Source organism: Microchirus variegatus (assembly GCF_963457635.1).
Source record: "Microchirus variegatus genome assembly, chromosome: 12".
In the NCBI taxonomy this organism is placed as follows: Eukaryota; Metazoa; Chordata; class Actinopteri; order Pleuronectiformes; family Soleidae; genus Microchirus; species Microchirus variegatus.
The window spans coordinates 7,299,012-7,315,948 of NC_139813.1; the positions used below are offsets into that span (position 1 = coordinate 7,299,012).

At 37.6% G+C, this 16,937-nt stretch overlaps 1 protein-coding gene across 1 annotated transcript in view; it reads left to right on the forward strand.

Annotated features, from left to right (window-relative positions):
- The first annotated feature begins 649 nt into the window (after positions 1-649).
- Positions 650-16,937, forward strand: part of elp3 (elongator acetyltransferase complex subunit 3) — a 30,747-nt gene continuing 14,459 nt past the window's right edge. The window contains exons 1-9 of the mRNA XM_083898802.1: positions 650-771; positions 1,290-1,389; positions 2,026-2,164; positions 3,051-3,121; positions 3,321-3,384; positions 3,633-3,701; positions 4,533-4,687; positions 12,437-12,598; positions 12,695-12,821. Of these exons, the coding sequence (XP_083754928.1) occupies positions 750-771; positions 1,290-1,389; positions 2,026-2,164; positions 3,051-3,121; positions 3,321-3,384; positions 3,633-3,701; positions 4,533-4,687; positions 12,437-12,598; positions 12,695-12,821 (909 nt within the window). The 5' untranslated portion in view covers positions 650-749. The remainder of the gene's footprint in view (positions 772-1,289; positions 1,390-2,025; positions 2,165-3,050; positions 3,122-3,320; positions 3,385-3,632; positions 3,702-4,532; positions 4,688-12,436; positions 12,599-12,694; positions 12,822-16,937) is intronic.

Below are 16,937 nucleotides of genomic sequence, written 5' to 3' on the forward strand. Positions count from 1 at the left end.
CAACTCGCAGCTAAAGGGATTTGCTGTGTGAGATTTAGCGACCTTCCAGGTTCAGTTTCCCCGGTGGCCCTCAGCTCTGCACACGCTCGTACAACTGGTTCAGAGACGAGCTCAGCGCCGCCGAGTCAATCCACATGCGTTACAACTCTGTGGGCTTTTTTCGGTCGAGGAGATTTGTCCCAGCTCTGGTTTGTGCCATTATTCATTAGAAAACGTTGCTAATGTCACATCATTAAGCAACGATATCTAAAATTGATTTATATTATTTTCCTGTTTTCTTTAATATATATTTGATCTTAATTGCTTAATGTCAGCAATTCATATCAATCATTAATAACTACACTGTCACATTTCTGCAACTTTTTGAGTATTTTTAAATGTTAAAATATTTCTCCTTTTTTAATTTAAAGAAATGACACCTGCCCCAGCATCAAAACTGCATTTTCTGCATTAATGCTCCTTTTTATTGAGCCAAACCTGTGCAACAGGGATATCGACGTGTTTACAGTTTGCGTCTGTTTATTTTAAGAAACTTAATCAAAAATCAAAAACAAAATCTACAGTTTTTTGGAATGGGCACGTTTTCATCATTTTACGACAACTGTCGTTGCTTTACGACAGAAGCCGTGTTTCGCCGCAACGTGGAGTTGTTTACCAGAGTCGACAGCACTCGTCGGTTTATTAAATAGATGTGGAGTCTTTAAGCAACAGCCACCCTTTGAAACTGGGTCATTTGTTCAACGGAGGAAATGGGGAAGCCAAAGAAAAAGAGTGAGTGTGTGACAAATAGTTTAAATGTCTGAAATGTTTTTGTAAACCGTTCGAGCTGCCCGTAGCTTGTTGCTAATGCTAAATACAGGATGATTGTTTTTTTTACAACAAACCGAGGACATAGCTCTGCTTATTGCTTTTCTGACACTAGACATTTATGGTATGAAAGCTGTATTTAATTATTAGTCGAATTAATTTGTCATCTTATTTTGATGAGATGAAAATAATGACTTATTTATTTAATGGTGAGGTTCTCGATAAACCCTTCCAGGCTTTCTAACCTCTCCAGCACTGACTCATTGTACTTTATCATATATTATCTATTGTTATGTATATTTTTGTTTCTTTTATGTGATATGTTCCTTGTTGTAATGTTCTATTAAAGTGCAAACAATAAACAAACAAACAAACAATGATTAACATTAGAGCATTAATGTGACTGTAATTGCCCCTGATGAACTGTTATAAAGAAAATATTTTGTCAAAACTAATACTGTAATGACGATGATCTTTGTCAGGTGACCACAGCCGGGCTGAGCTGATGATGATGACCATAGCTGACGTTATTAAACAGCTTGTTGAAGCCCACGAAGAAGGCAAAGACATCAACCTCAACAAGTAAGTCTTCTCCAGTGTGGACAGAACAGCCAGTTTTACTTTGACATGGGTCTATCTCATGGATGTATAGTCTATCTTGATTTTCTGTGATGTTGTTGCAGTGTTAAAGTAAAATAGTTAAGCTTATCATGTATCCTGGCTATTGGCGTGTAGGGCTTTATCCAATCTTGTTTGGTAAAAGTTCTACACGTGGGACACAAGTCATTTACATGTGTGTACATCTTTCAAAGTTTTCTCATAGTTGTTGGGCAAGGAAAGCAATTAATTCCCCAAAACAGTATTGCTGTATATTATGTCTAGACACTTCTAAATGAGACCAAAATACATGAAGGGATTTGTGCTAGCCATTATATACTTGTCTTGTACTTTTAATTACATACTCTTCTTCCTCACAAAGTGTATGTTTTAATTATTGACTGTGTCGACCATGACTTTAGTCATATTGATTCATATTTTGCTGCTTTTATTGAAATCAAGTTAAGTATTATTATATTATTAAGAGTCGGGAAGTGCCTCCATATTTTATTTTCCATGTTTCCAGTAACTACAGTGACTTGATCCTGCCACTTTTTAACACTGACCAGATTCTCCTACTTTTTCTGCCACTTATTTTCAAACAAATCTGTTTTTAAACAGAGTAAAGACAAAAACATCAGCTAAATATGGACTTGAAGCTCAGCCCCGATTGGTGGACATCATTGCTGCAGTTCCACCACAGTATCGTCGTGCTTTGGTGCCCAAACTAAAGGCCAAACCCATCCGGACTGCCAGTGGGGTATGTAGCCACCACTCTCCTGATTGTCACAATTTCATGCTGAACTATGTATGACTACAAAATCATCATGTGTCATGGTCAGTTTCCTGTAATAACTTCAGTCTAATAGAAGTATTCACATGTACATACAGGAGGAAAGTGGAAACTGACATGATATACAAATAGTATGATTAACTCATGTATCAGTCATTAAAAACCCAAAGAAAACTTAATATTTCTCCAGTTGTTCTGAAGAAGTTGTGAATTGTACCCCTCAAATTATCATTAGAACTTTAGTTGTATAGCACTTTTCATGCACATCAAATGCAAGACGCACTCGCACACATCAACACATGACACGGACACATTTAATCAACGTGTACTTAGAGGGCCAATATAGATCATGAAGAATACAAAACATACAAAAAGGAGCCTTTGCAATTCAATTGAAACACAAATGACTGGTTTGAAATATAAACACTTTTAAATGGTAATGAAATCCTGAGATGGATTGATGCAAGTGAGTAAAACCAAAGCACAAAATAAGAAAGTAACAAATATAGTAGGTGGACAAAGATCCAATGCATACAATTTAAAATGGTCCAGAGGACCAAATACATTAATTAAACAAATAAGCAGAATAAAAAATGGAACTTAAAATGGAGAGAGAGTTGAGTACAACAAGATGACGCTGTTTACCCAATATTTGGCCTCAGCTTTTAAACAGTCCGAACTGTGTATGTTCTCTTATCAGGGCTAATGTATGGATTATTAAGTTTGGTATTTTTATGTTTTGCATTACTGTTAAATAAAGATTTATATCTGAATTTTCATTGAGAAAAGTGTCTATTTACCAATTTATTACCAAAGAGTAGAATAATAGTTCAAATGACTTTCCTTGTTGCAGATCGCAGTTGTGGCTGTAATGTGCAAACCTCACCGGTGTCCTCACATCAGCTTCACAGGCAACATCTGTGTGTACGTATTTCTGTCGTCTCTCATTTGTGAGCTTATTGAATTTTAGAAAATGATACCTTTCAAAGTTGATATGAGCTTGTCATAATTATGTCATTTAATTGCTGTATGTGCAGAAGCATAAGGAAAACATTGTAAGAGAGGAAGTTTTTTTTTTTTCTCAATTTACTGAATGATTATGACTCAATCTTTTCTCTGGCAGTTACTGTCCTGGTGGACCGGACTCAGACTTTGAGTACTCAACACAGTCCTATACTGGTTATGAGGTAAGTTTAAAATGTACAAGCAAGTAGGGCTGGGCAATAAATTAATATTATATCTATCCCGTGAGACAAGTTGTCGTCATATAGTGATGACTTTCCTTGCTTTTAAAGGCTGTTGCTGAATTAGATTTCGATCATAGTCAATTTCATTGTTTCTAATGCATGTAAATATCCTTCACTTAATATTAATTTTTTTTATTATTTTTTCATGTTCATTCTTATCATAGTAAACTTGTTTTCCTCTCTGATAGCCGACATCCATGAGAGCAATCCGCGCCCGTTATGACCCCTACCTTCAGACGAGGCATCGGGTGGAGCAGGTCAGTCTGTATACCTGTTATTTTATTTTTGTTGATGAATTTGCTTGGTTTTACTCTGTTGACATTGTTTGCAGTGTTGAGCCCAGCATTCCATTAGTATAAAGATATAATAATGGCTCATGGCTCTTACATTCCTTCCGAGACTGAACCCAAGTTATGCTGTTGAATTTATGACCACATTAGTGTAATTCAGCAGAGCAAAACCAGTCATTAAAGCAACATTTAATGTTGGGATCTTAATTTGCTGCAGCTCTCATCTCCGTCATGGTTGTTAAAAGTCAGTTTTATATACTATATATATATTTGCTGCTCAAGGTACAGTGTAATTCCACAAGCTATTATGATCATTCTTAATAACTATTATTCTAGACAACAGCATTGTTTTTCTGCGCCTCACTACATGCCACTGTACTTGCAATTAGTCCCTATAAAATGTGTAGGTGTTAAATAAATTGACTTTTAAATTGATGTTTCTCAAAACCGATTCCGTAAAACAGATTTTTTAGGATGTGAGCTTGTGTTGCAGGTCCTTGCCATAAATTATTGAGCAATTAATTTTTATAACACGTGCAAGTTTGAGATTTTTGTCATATGAGAAGGGGACTTTTAATTTGAAATTTATTAAACTTAATACAGTATAACAGATTGATTTTCAGAATGTGGGTAGTCACTGATGTCCTGAGCTTAGATATGCAAGTCCTTGTCAGAAATATTGGAGCAACATCCAAGTTTCACATGTTTGTCATATAGTGTCCACTGACACGCTTGACATCGATTGTTGTATCGTAGTTTCATTTTTAACTTTGTGTGTTGTCTCTGTGTGGCGTCCAGCTGAAGCAGCTGGGGCACAGTGTCGACAAAGTGGAGTTCATCGTGATGGGCGGGACCTTCATGGCTTTAGCCGAAGACTACAGAGACTATTTCATCCGAAACCTACACGATGCTCTGTCAGGACACACTTCCAACAACGTAGCCGAGGCCGTCAGGTATTCACTCCCCTAAAGACTTGTGTCCTCCTTTTCCTGTCAAAGTAAACCTGGTGCTCGTCCTTTTTTCACCACAGAGCCACATCGTTAAGTCAGAGTGATTCTTTTGGTAGTTTCAGATCAGGGGTCAGCATGGAACTGACCCTGCAACCATCTCAGTGTTAAAGGGCTATATTTTATATTTAAAAGAGATTGTTTTTTTTAAGATGGAAAAGTAGGTACACAAAAAAGATAAGATAGTGATTCAGTTTCCAAGTTGAAATGCCAAACATATTTGTAAAAGTATTGTTGACTGAAGCAGGCATAGATTTTAATGGGAGAGCCTTTCTGTTAAAGCGTCGGTGTGCAACTGATTTTTGTTGTTATTCTGTCTCTGTTTGGTGTTTGTGGAGAGAAACAATATAACTGAGGGAGTGTTTGTGTGTATACACCATCAGATCAGGGGAGGGTGGGGGCAAGAAACCTTTATTTTGAGCAGTTAAATTCACTTCGGGAACTTTTCATGGTCACTTCACTTCCTATGTACAGGTAATGTTACCAGGTGACATGAGATCTAAACACTTTCTGAGAAATGTTTAGAAAACATTGTGTGACTGTTTGGTTTGAATGTTACAGACAGCTGTCTATATTTAAGTGACAAAAATCAATTTCCCCATGCACCAGCACCTACTATGAATCAGTACCTTCTCCACACTTTAAAAAAAAAACCTGAACTATCCTTTTAATTAAGTTGAGATGGAAGTTTGGTTATTATTGGTGATGGTAAGTTGTAATGTGTTGAAAAAGAAATGGAGATCTGGTCAGAACTTGGAGAAGTGTCTGTCACTGGTACAGAAACAGATGGGATAAGATCAAGAGATGGGCAGCCGGTGCTCAATGAGGGAGTGAGTTCTGACCCTGTTTGGAAAAGAATTTCGGTGCAGATGTTCGCGCTGTAGGCAGCAAACGCACCAATTTGTAGGAAGTTTGTCTGTGGAGACCCCTGGACACTCAGGAGGGGCCTAATGACTGGGGGATGTGAGCTGATTCATAGGTCCCATCGGTCCATTTGGCCTCACACCATTAGTCTATAGACATATGTTCTCTTTAGACTATGACACCGTTATGGAAACACTTTACCGACTATTGTAATACTTTTATATTCACCTTGTTGATTCTACTCCTCTGTATAGAAGGTTAGCCACATTTAGTATTTAAATCTGTTGTGAATTTGACCATATTTGAGAATAATATTGACGATAAGATCCACTAGAGGGAGCTGTTCTACTACTCTTTGGCAACGTTCATTCTACTTGTGGAAAACATGTTTTCCAAAGACAAGCCTGCATGATAGAAATGAAAGACATCATCCCTGCTGTTAACATAACAAAGAGCATTAGGCGAGTAACTAATTAGTCTAGTAGGTAGATTAATAATTTATTTGACATGTTTTGAAAGAAAATTAACAAAAAACGTTCTCCAGAAGAGTGCATTTCGATGATAAATATGTACTTAATTGTTTTTGTCAATTCAGTTTCAGCAAGAGTCTGATTAAATATAACTGAAATGAAAAAAAATATACTTTAATATCTTAATGTATGTTTTTATACAATATTATACTACTCTTTTTGTTGTAGTTATACCTCACAACTGTTTCCAGTGCATTGCATTAAATGTATTTTAGCACTTGAAGCCATGGCGTGTTTTACATGCACTTGACCGCAAAAACCAAACCAAACACCCTTGAAGAACCTGAGATATCGATACCATCGCTGCAGATTAGGCTGTTGAATGAATCCCATTCGGAACTGAAGAGCAAAATAAGTGAAGGCTTTCCGAAAAAGTATTTTTCAGTTATCGTGTTGTTATTGTTACTGTTCCTGAGTTAGACCAGCTGCTATCAGTGGAACCAGGCACACATCTGCTCAGTATGGATAGGGAACAACTCTCTCGATGATTTGGAGAAGATTTAAAGTCAAACTAGAAATACCCATTTGTTGAAGACGTCATACACACGATTGGAGCAAATAATGGCTTTTTCGCAGAGGCTGTTTGTCAGCAAAGGCTATTTACTTTCTGAAAGTCTGATAAGATGTGAAAGGCAAGTGTGTGTGTGTTTGCATGTCTCTCTCTCCCTGTATTTTTGTCACTGTTTATGTGTGAATGTGCCATTCTGCTATCAGTGTTCTTTGCTAAGATTCTATGATTATGATTATTGTGGCTGCTGCGTTTGGAAAGGAGAAGGCACTTGGTCTGGCCAGCAATGACCCTTATCTCCGCCTGTGTGTGTGATATACCATGTGTGACATATTTGTGATAGATGTTTGCATCTTGTCGCTCACCAGGCACAAGCAGCACTTGATCTGAACAGCAGCAAGACACCACAAGATAATCACCTGAGATAATAGACTTTTTATTGATTCATCTCGTACAATCTGATCATTCTCTGTGGAGCATAAACTCATGTAATTGGTATAAATCAGCCAGCAGACTGTAAAAGATAGACATTTATTGCCTGCACATACAGAATCAGAAGGAGCATGAGCTGGCATGAGGGGAGCTAATGGTCATTGAAGCAGCTGGAGTGGAGAAAATAACAGCTGGCCAAGATGAGATGTGACTGTTAGGGAGATGGTGCTGTTTTTGAAATTTCAATCAGTGACTAACATAAGTGTAGAACTAACCCGGGAGTCTGGTTCAGGCAAGAAGAAAATACTGAACGTTTTGAGGTGACATTTAAAGACGCTGTGGAGTCATGCATCGCCTCTATTTGCTTTATCCGACTCCTGCTTCCACGAACATGAAATTCAGTTCATGGGGTGGATTTAGGACGTTTCTTAAAGTCACTTCTTTCAACAATGCAGGGAATTTTAATTAATTTCTCACCAACATTTCAGGTATGAAATGGGCACAAAGTGCAAATATCTAACTGGATTTTAGGGTTAGCTGAGGTGTTGTATGTGCTCTTGGTGCACCTGCTTCTTTGTCAGCAGACCTGCTGCTCCTGTGGAAACAAAATAGTTAGCTAATGAGCCAAAATAACTCCGCATGTACTTGAAAAGTAATGTGATATTATTTACATAATTATTTCTTCTGCTTTATGATATATATAATATTGTATCATCTGCATAACAGTTTAAGTTCATGGCCTTTTCCCCTAAATCTAGGATGTGGAATATTAAGTCGTACAAGACAAAAAAAACACCCACAGATACAAATGATTGATGTCTAGACATTAGGGCTGCAACAATATCCAATTAATTAATAAATTAAATCGACAACTGTTACTACTACGACTACTATCAAGTTTTTTTTTTGTTTTTTTTTTAATAATTAAAACAGGCTTTCTTATTTTTCATCTTCTTAAATATTGTCTGGTTTTGATACTCCATTTGACAAAGAAATCATTAAAACTGGAACATTTCGGATTGTGGCCAAAACGTCATACAACAACATCAACACCATAATTTTGGGGTTTGGGAAACGCTAATCAACATTTTTGGACCCAACAAATACTCGATGAACTGTTAACTTGTTGCACCTGTACAAGGCATTAATACTGAAAAACAATGTAACATAATTAGTAGCGCTGAAACAATTTCTCGATAAATCGATTATAATCTATTACTAAGAGAATGGTCAACTATATTGCTAATCAATTGGTTTGAAGCTTTTTTTGTTATCAAAACAAGATTTCTGATTGTTTGAGATTCTTAAAAGTGAATATTGTCTGGTTTCTTTGCTCCATAGAGCACATAAATCATTAAAACAAGACATTCGAGAACATCATCATTTCCAGGTTTGACAAACACTGATCAACACTTATTGACATTTTAAGGACCAAACGATTACTCGATTGATCGAGAAAATAATCGACTACGAAAACAATCGCCAGAGCAATGTTGATAGTGTTTTTAAAACAGTGAAATGGTTATTTGAGTGAATGTTATTATTGTCTACGTCCACACCAAACCACCCCGTCTATTTAGTTTTATCAATAACTAAGGATTAACATGAGATGAAGACATAAAGGCTCTCTGTGTAACACGTTGTGATTGAGTTATAATTGAGTTTATCAAGTAGGTTCACACCTTTTGTGACAATTGCTCTACTTTTGATTGATTGATTAATGTTTCATACCATCCATCCATTCTGTTGTAGGAAATTTATTTCTTCAAGTTCTCGACCTTGTGCTAGAATTAAGTTCAATTTTGATGGGGTGTTATGTGGTAATGTTTCATGATGATTCGTGTATTTCATCTCTTAACACTGTGTATTGAACAGAAACTTGACATTTATAAAATTATATCCCAAATCAAAATTGTAATCGCTGTCAGAAGAAAAATCTCAATTATGTATTTCCCCCCTGAATCTGTCAACCCTACTTTGTCTTGGGAAACAGGATTATTAATATGACTTCGTGTGAATGAGTCATTTTGACTAATTTTGGCAGATTCCACTTAGAAGAAAGAAGAAAATAAAAACAAAATGGCGAGCTGATGTCATTTACTAATATTCCTGTTAAAGAGCGCATGTTTGCTTTTCCAATTTATTTCATATTCAGATCATGTTTTATGCATAACCCCACTTTTGTTTACATTTGATTGAAATAATTTAAGTGGTTGCGGGGGCAGATGCAGTCTCTGTGGTGTTTTGGGTGGGTGGCTGCTCTAATTGAAGCGCACAGAGGCGTGCAATTCTGCAACTCTTCCTCCTGGTGTCGGTCAGATTTCTCGATATAAGCACTGTTCCGTTCACTTTGGGATGAATGTTGTTTGTCTTAATGAGACCAGGAAGTCTGTGGTTTATCTGCAGTGCTCGCAAAGTTTGCTGGTCAACACACGGACAGCCAGTGGTTGAATGACGAGGCCAGCGTCTTCCCGGTATATGTAAATCTGAATTAGTATATAATCATAGTCTTAGCCTGAGTGTCTTTATGTCAGCAGTTTAAATATGATTGAACATCAGCTGCTCTGATTCCAGGAAAACATTTGACATATGATAACGTCACTTACAAGGACTGGCAGTATTTAGAATCAGCTGAGTCACTCTCATTGTTATGCATGTTTCATCTGCTGTAAAGAGAGAGAAAAAAAATAGATCAATAAATTAATGAATAAAATCTAATTTACTGCTGTGACACTGCAAACTTCTGTTGCCGTTTACCACCACCAATTAGATTAACTAGCGCAAACCTGCTCCTGTTAATTTTATTAACACACACACAGCACACACACACACACACATTGAGATATTGAGGTATTACTGGTTAAAAAGTTCATATGGGTCATATTCTGCACAAAAACATTAATGCTCCACAGTGTTTTAAATCAATAATAGAACAAATATTGAATTGAGTTTTAAACCTTTGATTCAAAAAATATTGTATTGCAGACCTAAATCGTAATTGCAATATATGTCAGGCAAATAGAACATTGACATTTTCCCTGATTGTATGGTCCTTTTACAGATTTTTAAAGCTCTTAATGGTCTAAAGCCTTCATATTTATCTAATTTCCTTTTTCCCTCTGAACCTTCTACTGCAGAACCCTCAGGTATCCAGGTTCTGGTCTCTTAATCATCCCGAGAGTATAAACTAAAACTCAGCCCTGATTTTATCATTAAAGCACTTTGTGCTACAATATCTATTTGTAAAAGTGCTATATAAATAAAGATTGATTGATTGATTGCTCTCAGTGTGTGCAGGTACATTTTTGTCACTAGGGGTGCAGAAATGTTTCTTTAGAGGTACAAACACGCAGGTACACATTTTGAAAGTACAGTGCTTGTACCCTGATAGGGTACAACTGGAGCGACAAAGTATTTATACCATTTTAGGTACAGTCTCATACTTTGATTTGTTAGTGTATGATCAATATATGAATAATAGTTATAATAAACTTTACTGGTACAACACTTTTCTTTTTCGGTGTAAGATAAACATGTGGTCATCATATATCCTCAAAAACTTTAATTACTAGTTTTTAAGACGTGATTTCAAAAAAGCTAGGGATGTGAATTGTCTAAGATAATTAGGGAGAGAATTCTCTTAATGGCTCAATTTCATTTTGTCACATTGAGATTTTATGTTGTATTATTATGTGGTTCGATGTATTAGATGAGAGGTGGTTGAGTTTAATTGCCCCCTTTCTTGTCATATTTCATTTGTTGTATTTGTGTATGCGTAAAGTCTATGATCCAGCTCTAATAATTCCTCATTGTTAGGCAGGTGTGAAAAAAGAGTTGGTATGGCCAATTTGGCAATATTTTGTTTCCCACTACAGATTTCATGTCACTCACTTTAACTAAGAATTTTGATGAAAGCTGCTTTAATTCTAGCCAGGATCCTTAGCATTAACCTGTAAATAAAGAACAAACATCAAACTCAATCAGCGCTCATCCTCTCACTGTCATGACTCATAAATGAGGGGGAATAAGTCAAGTGTTTAGCTTTTTGCACAAAGTAAACACCCAGTAATGACTTGTTAAACAACAGTTTGCATGACAAACATTTTCCTTTTGCTGTCTCCATTATCGCTTTGGTGTGTCTTTAATGTGAGGGTAGCGTCAGCTGTCTGGATAATGAGCCGTGCAGCCTGGTGGCATTTAAATTGATGTGGCTAAATGATCCCAGCATGTAGAGCCCTCCAACTCTCTAAGACTAAATAGTCTCATTGCAGAAAGCATATTATGTCAAGCAGGAACACAGTATTATATGATAACCTTATAACGAGAGGAAAGTATATCAACAGAAATGACTTGAGTTGCAAAGGGGTGAAAAAATCCCAGTTAATTTCCGGTACACTTCCAGAAACTTTCCATGGGAACTTTCATTTGGGAATTTAATGTAATGTAATAAATCTAAAGCAACTGGCCATAAAATCCTCCTCATATGTCACAGAGACTCAGGAATAATGTTCATATAATATACTGAACTCACCACCAACAACAGTACAGCCAAAATATTTGCATTAAAAAAATCTTTTGCGGACTGCAAATCATGTTTATGTTTTAAAATCACGTTTTTGGCATGTGGCGCCACCTACCGCCATCTACCAATCATTGCAGTCAGTAGAGTCTCAACTCCCGAGTAACCACGGGTTACGTCTGAGCTACAATGGCGGAGAACGTGAAACCTAAAAGACCTCGGTATTTTTGAAACCGAGTGTAGTAACCATTTTTGGCCACATTCTTACATATGGCGCCTTTAACTGAAAATGTTGAATAATTTAGAGAAACGGTGTACAAATACAAACATGTTATTTTGAACTATCCCATGGCTCTTACACCTCCCTGAATGAAAAATATAGAATATAAAGTTCTATAAATGCATATGTCCATGTCTCCAGGTGTCTACAGGTATCTTTTTTACTATTGTGGTCTATGGGAAAACTGCTTTTTGGTCTGCATGAGTAATATTTTTTGTTGCATTACTACTGGAAATAATTAGCAGCAAGCCAGAGGCAGGGGTGCTCTATTCAGTTCTTGTAATAACATCCATGTCATTTGATGGAGGAATGCACAGTCATGGGTGATGTGCCTGTAATGGAGGACTAGCATTGATATTCAACTCTATTTGCATAAAATGTGATTGTTTTAGCAAAAGATTATGCAACAACATGAGTTCCCAACCTTCAATTTTGAAAATGTTGAGTTTATTCCTGTTAATTCCCATAAATACTCGTTTGACTCCCATGGAAAGTTTCCAATTTTGTAAATTCCCAGAATCCTGCAACCCCATTAATGACAGAGATGGTTTTCCTCCTGCAGGTATTCTGAGCGCAGTAACACCAAGTGCGTTGGAATCACGATAGAGACGCGGCCGGACTACTGCCTGAAGCGACACCTCAGTGACATGCTGGGCTATGGCTGCACACGTCTGGAGATAGGAGTCCAGAGTGTGTATGAAGACGTAGCCCGTGACACAAACAGGTGAGTGGACAAATGCAGATAAGAAAGCAGCAGCTGATTTGATGGTGTCTTCCGGGTTTTCTTACCTGCAGGTGTTTTTTTTTTTCACACACACAGAGGTCACACTGTGCGAGCTGTGTGTGAGTCTTTCCACCTGGCAAAGGATGCCGGCTTCAAAGTGGTCGCCCACATGATGCCAGATCTTCCCAACGTGGGCATGGAGAGGGATGTGGAGCAGTTCATTGTAAGCATTACCATTACTCCTGCAGTACCTGTTCAATGTGTCCCTGTTTTATTACAGACATCTCTTGCATTTCACATCCAAACAACATAAAAATGGGCACTGCACACACTGGTGTCATTTGTAAGTCAGCTACCTGGTTTGAATCCTGTCAAGCCATTCAACAGATATGTGATACAAGACTAAGGACCAATTCCAATTCCTATCTTAACCCTCAATCTTAACTCTCAAGCTCAACCCTTAATCTTAACTGGCCCTCAAAACCAAGTGTTGAGGGTTATTTTGTCACTTAGAAATGGGACACCCCTTAAATGCAGATACGTGTTCAGACTGTGGGGGCAGAATAACGCAAAAGCTGCGTCCAGTCTGTCAACTCCAAAAAAGAAGAAGAAGAACATATTTATGTCACAATTATTTATTACGATCCGTTTGTCAGTCAAGTTATTAGGTTGTCGGTTAGTTATAAGATGATACTCGTACAAATTCCACAACCACGGACATATTCAGCTGACAGTTACCACACACCACGGCTTATTGCTTATTGCACCGGCCGGCTGTTGACAAAAGATTGTAAAATAAAAATAAATGTTAAGCAACAATGATGTCAGTAATCCATAATATGGGCCTAAACTAAGATAATACAATGGTTTTCATAATTTTTATATCTCTATTAACAAAGGAAATACTTAATTTGTAGCGCACTCGCTTCGCTGCTTTCGACGCCATCTTTGTTATGTGTCTGAACTGAAAACTCAATATTGAGACGTTACAGCCCTTAAACTTGCCCCTCAACTTAATTTTTCTGAGAATCGGGACAGCACTTGCACTAGAGGAAGCGCGCATTTTTGAGATTGAGGGTTAAGATTTAGGGTTAAGCAAGGAATTGGAATTCACCCTAACACTCCGATGAATTGAATATGTTGGTACTTCGCTCTGCGTGTGTGTGTGTGTGTGTGTGTGTGTGTGTGTGTGTGTGTGTGTGTGTGTGTGTGTGTGTGTGTGTGTGTGTGTGTGTGTGTGTGTGTGTGTGTGTGTGTGTGTGTGTGTGTGTGTGTGTGTGTGTGTGTGTGTGTGTGTGTGTGTGTGTGTGTGTGTGTGTGTGTGTGTGTGTGTGTGTGTGTGTGTGTGTGTGTGTGTGTGTGTGTGTGTGTGTGTGTGTGTGTGTGTGTGTGTGTGTGTGTGTGTGTGTGTGTGTTTGTTTGTTTGTTTGTTTGTTTGTTTGTTTGTTTGTTTTGAGAAATTGAGGACATTTGTCTGGTCCTCACTTTCTGTCCCCCTTTAAAATGGCTTGGTTTTAGGGTTAGGTTTGGGTTAAGGATAGGTTAACGGTTAGGCATTTAGTTGTGAGTGTCCTCACTACAAATGCTGCACAGTTGTGTGTGTGTGTGTGTTGGGGAGGCTGTGTGAGAGGAGAAAAAGTGACTTGGGTTAGTGATATATCTCATGCATTTCTATTGAGTTCCCTTGCTGGTCTGCTGCCTCATTTGGTAAATGTATATCACATACAGTAGGTGTTTCTGAACAAAGGGATTTTAAACCATGACAAGTTAACACACTTGGAATGACTAATGTAGAGAGCAGTAGTTGGTCAACTGCAGGTTGCTTTGATGTAAAGTCAGATTTTCTCTCTGGACTTAAGTGTGAGGAGTGAGTGGTTTGCAAAATTTAGTTTCCAGATTAAGAAGGCTGCCTAAAGGCAAGAAAAACATTTTCTTAAGATATTGTAGACTTAAGCAGGTGTATATTTTTATCAGGTGTCTAAAATGTGTTTTCCCTTCTGTCCTTGTTTGCCTCCATTCGATACTGAGTGTCTTGGTTCTAGACTGGTTCATGAAAACAGCAGTGCTCTTGGTTGGTGTACTCGGCACATATGGTGTTGATCAGAATCAGAATGCTTTTTTAATCCCTGGGTGATATTGGGTGATAATGAAAATGTTTAGATACTTCATACAGCAGTGGTCAGCGGCACATGGGCCAAAACTGCCCCACCAGCAAAATGATTTGCTTATCTTAACGAAATTTCATACAGAGCTTTTATTCTGTTTCAAGATTTGACTGATTATGTTTTGGCTCAAAAGAAAAACAAAAAAAACACTAGTGTTGTGATGGATAGAGTAAATGTCGACAAAACAACTATTAGCATATGTTAGGCTCAAAAAGGAAGTGGCAGTTCTCACAATTGAAATGATGCACAATAATGCAGCAGTAAATCAACAGAACGAAAAGGAAAATATAGTTTAAGAGCTTGTTTTGTTATTGTCCACATCTCACACACTTTTGTGTCTTATAAGAGTCTTCATATCAAGTTGATGATTGAAGACGACGTCCACATTATCACAAGACTATTGTGAGCTTTAGGCAGCACACAAATGAGGGGTTTTGTTTCTGACTGTTCTGTTGGTTTTGAATTTTAGTTACATTTTTAAACTACTAGTGCAGTGCCCGTAGGAAGTATGTATTATTCGAATGTTATACCAGTAAGCTATTGTCGACATGATCGCAGGGTATTTCACCAATATGAAGAGAGCAGTAGTCTATTCACAATCTGTAGAACCGCATCCATTGTGGCCACATCCATGCATTTTTAAAACACTCACTCACGGTAAAACTATGTTTAGTCAAAATAAAATACTCATCAGTCCTTAAAGTTATGAGCTTGTACACAGTGTCTGTACAACAAACACACATTGTTTGCACATGCATTGTTTAAAAAGTAGCCTGGGGGGGACTGTGCTTACTATGAAAGACAATCCTGACGGCGCCCCTGCCTGGTGTTGCGTGATAAATTAGCGAAAATTAGAACTACTCCAAAAAACATGATAAAAGGGTGCACACCATCAGGCCATGCTCAACCCATATCCAAAATCTCAGGTCGATCTGAGTAACGGTCAGCGAGATATGCCCGTTACAGACACACAAACTTGCTTAACTTTATAGATAGATGCAGTTCATAAAATAGTCATTTCCCGACAAGCTTGAATGGTTTAGTTTAGATTAAAAAGGTTTAGTAGGAAACATCAGATTTTGCCTGATGAAGATGTTTTGGCTCAATATTCATTTGCCAAACTAACTTGCTGACCCCTGTCTTACAGCCACACTAACAATAAGCTCAACTGTCTCTTTAACCTGGATTGTTGGGGACAACTATACATCAGCATCATCTAACTTTATACTAAAACAAACCCACATGCGCTGCCAATCAATAGCTAGATACAATGGTGTATAAAGGAGGAAGTTCAGTGCTGCAAAATATTTTTTTTTTGTGTTTTAAATTCTTAAAATCTTAAAAATCTTTGTTCCATTTGACAAATAAATCATTTAGGCTGAATAATTTAGGATTGTGTACAAAACAATACATCATTTAGAGACCGATCTTTATGAAATGTATGATAAGTTTATGAGGTATAGTTTCTGAGTTTGACAAAGTTCCTCAAAGCAAAGAAAATGCAGTGAAAAAAATGGGGCTAAAAATAACACCAGCAACATCACGCATCAGGCTGATCCTTAGGTTTATTGTTTGTGACATTAGTAATCATGTCTTCCTCTTCTCCTTTTTTTTACTTTGCATCGTAGTGCGTCAGTGCCATTTATCTCACAAATATGTCCTACATGTAGCATCTTAAAATAGAGCCAGAAAAGCAGTGTGCCTCAATAATAGAAAAACCCTGTCAGATGTTTCTCAACAGCAGGCTGACTTAGAGCTCTGATTGGAAACACGGATGAAATATGGATGTGCAGAATCAGACGGTTCCACCTCACAACACGCCTGACTGTAGGATGTAAATGAAGACTCTGTTTGAGGCGACACTCATTTGGTTTCATCTTTTATTTTTTTTCTGCACCTACCACACATGCACGCACACACAAATCAAGTGATTGAGATCACAATACAGCAAAAGACAATGTGTCACTAATTGGTGTAGGTGAGTATGTGATGCACCCTCGTGACAGTGTGTGTCACTCACTGTGTCAGAGGCAGAGATAGTGCAATTTTTCTTACGTCTTCCAGCTTAAAATGTCCTTTATTGCTGTCTGATTACTGACAGTGTGGTGACTCACAATGTGATGCATTGCAAAAGAACTGTTGTCGCTCTCCGACAGATGTGAACACGTGCAGAC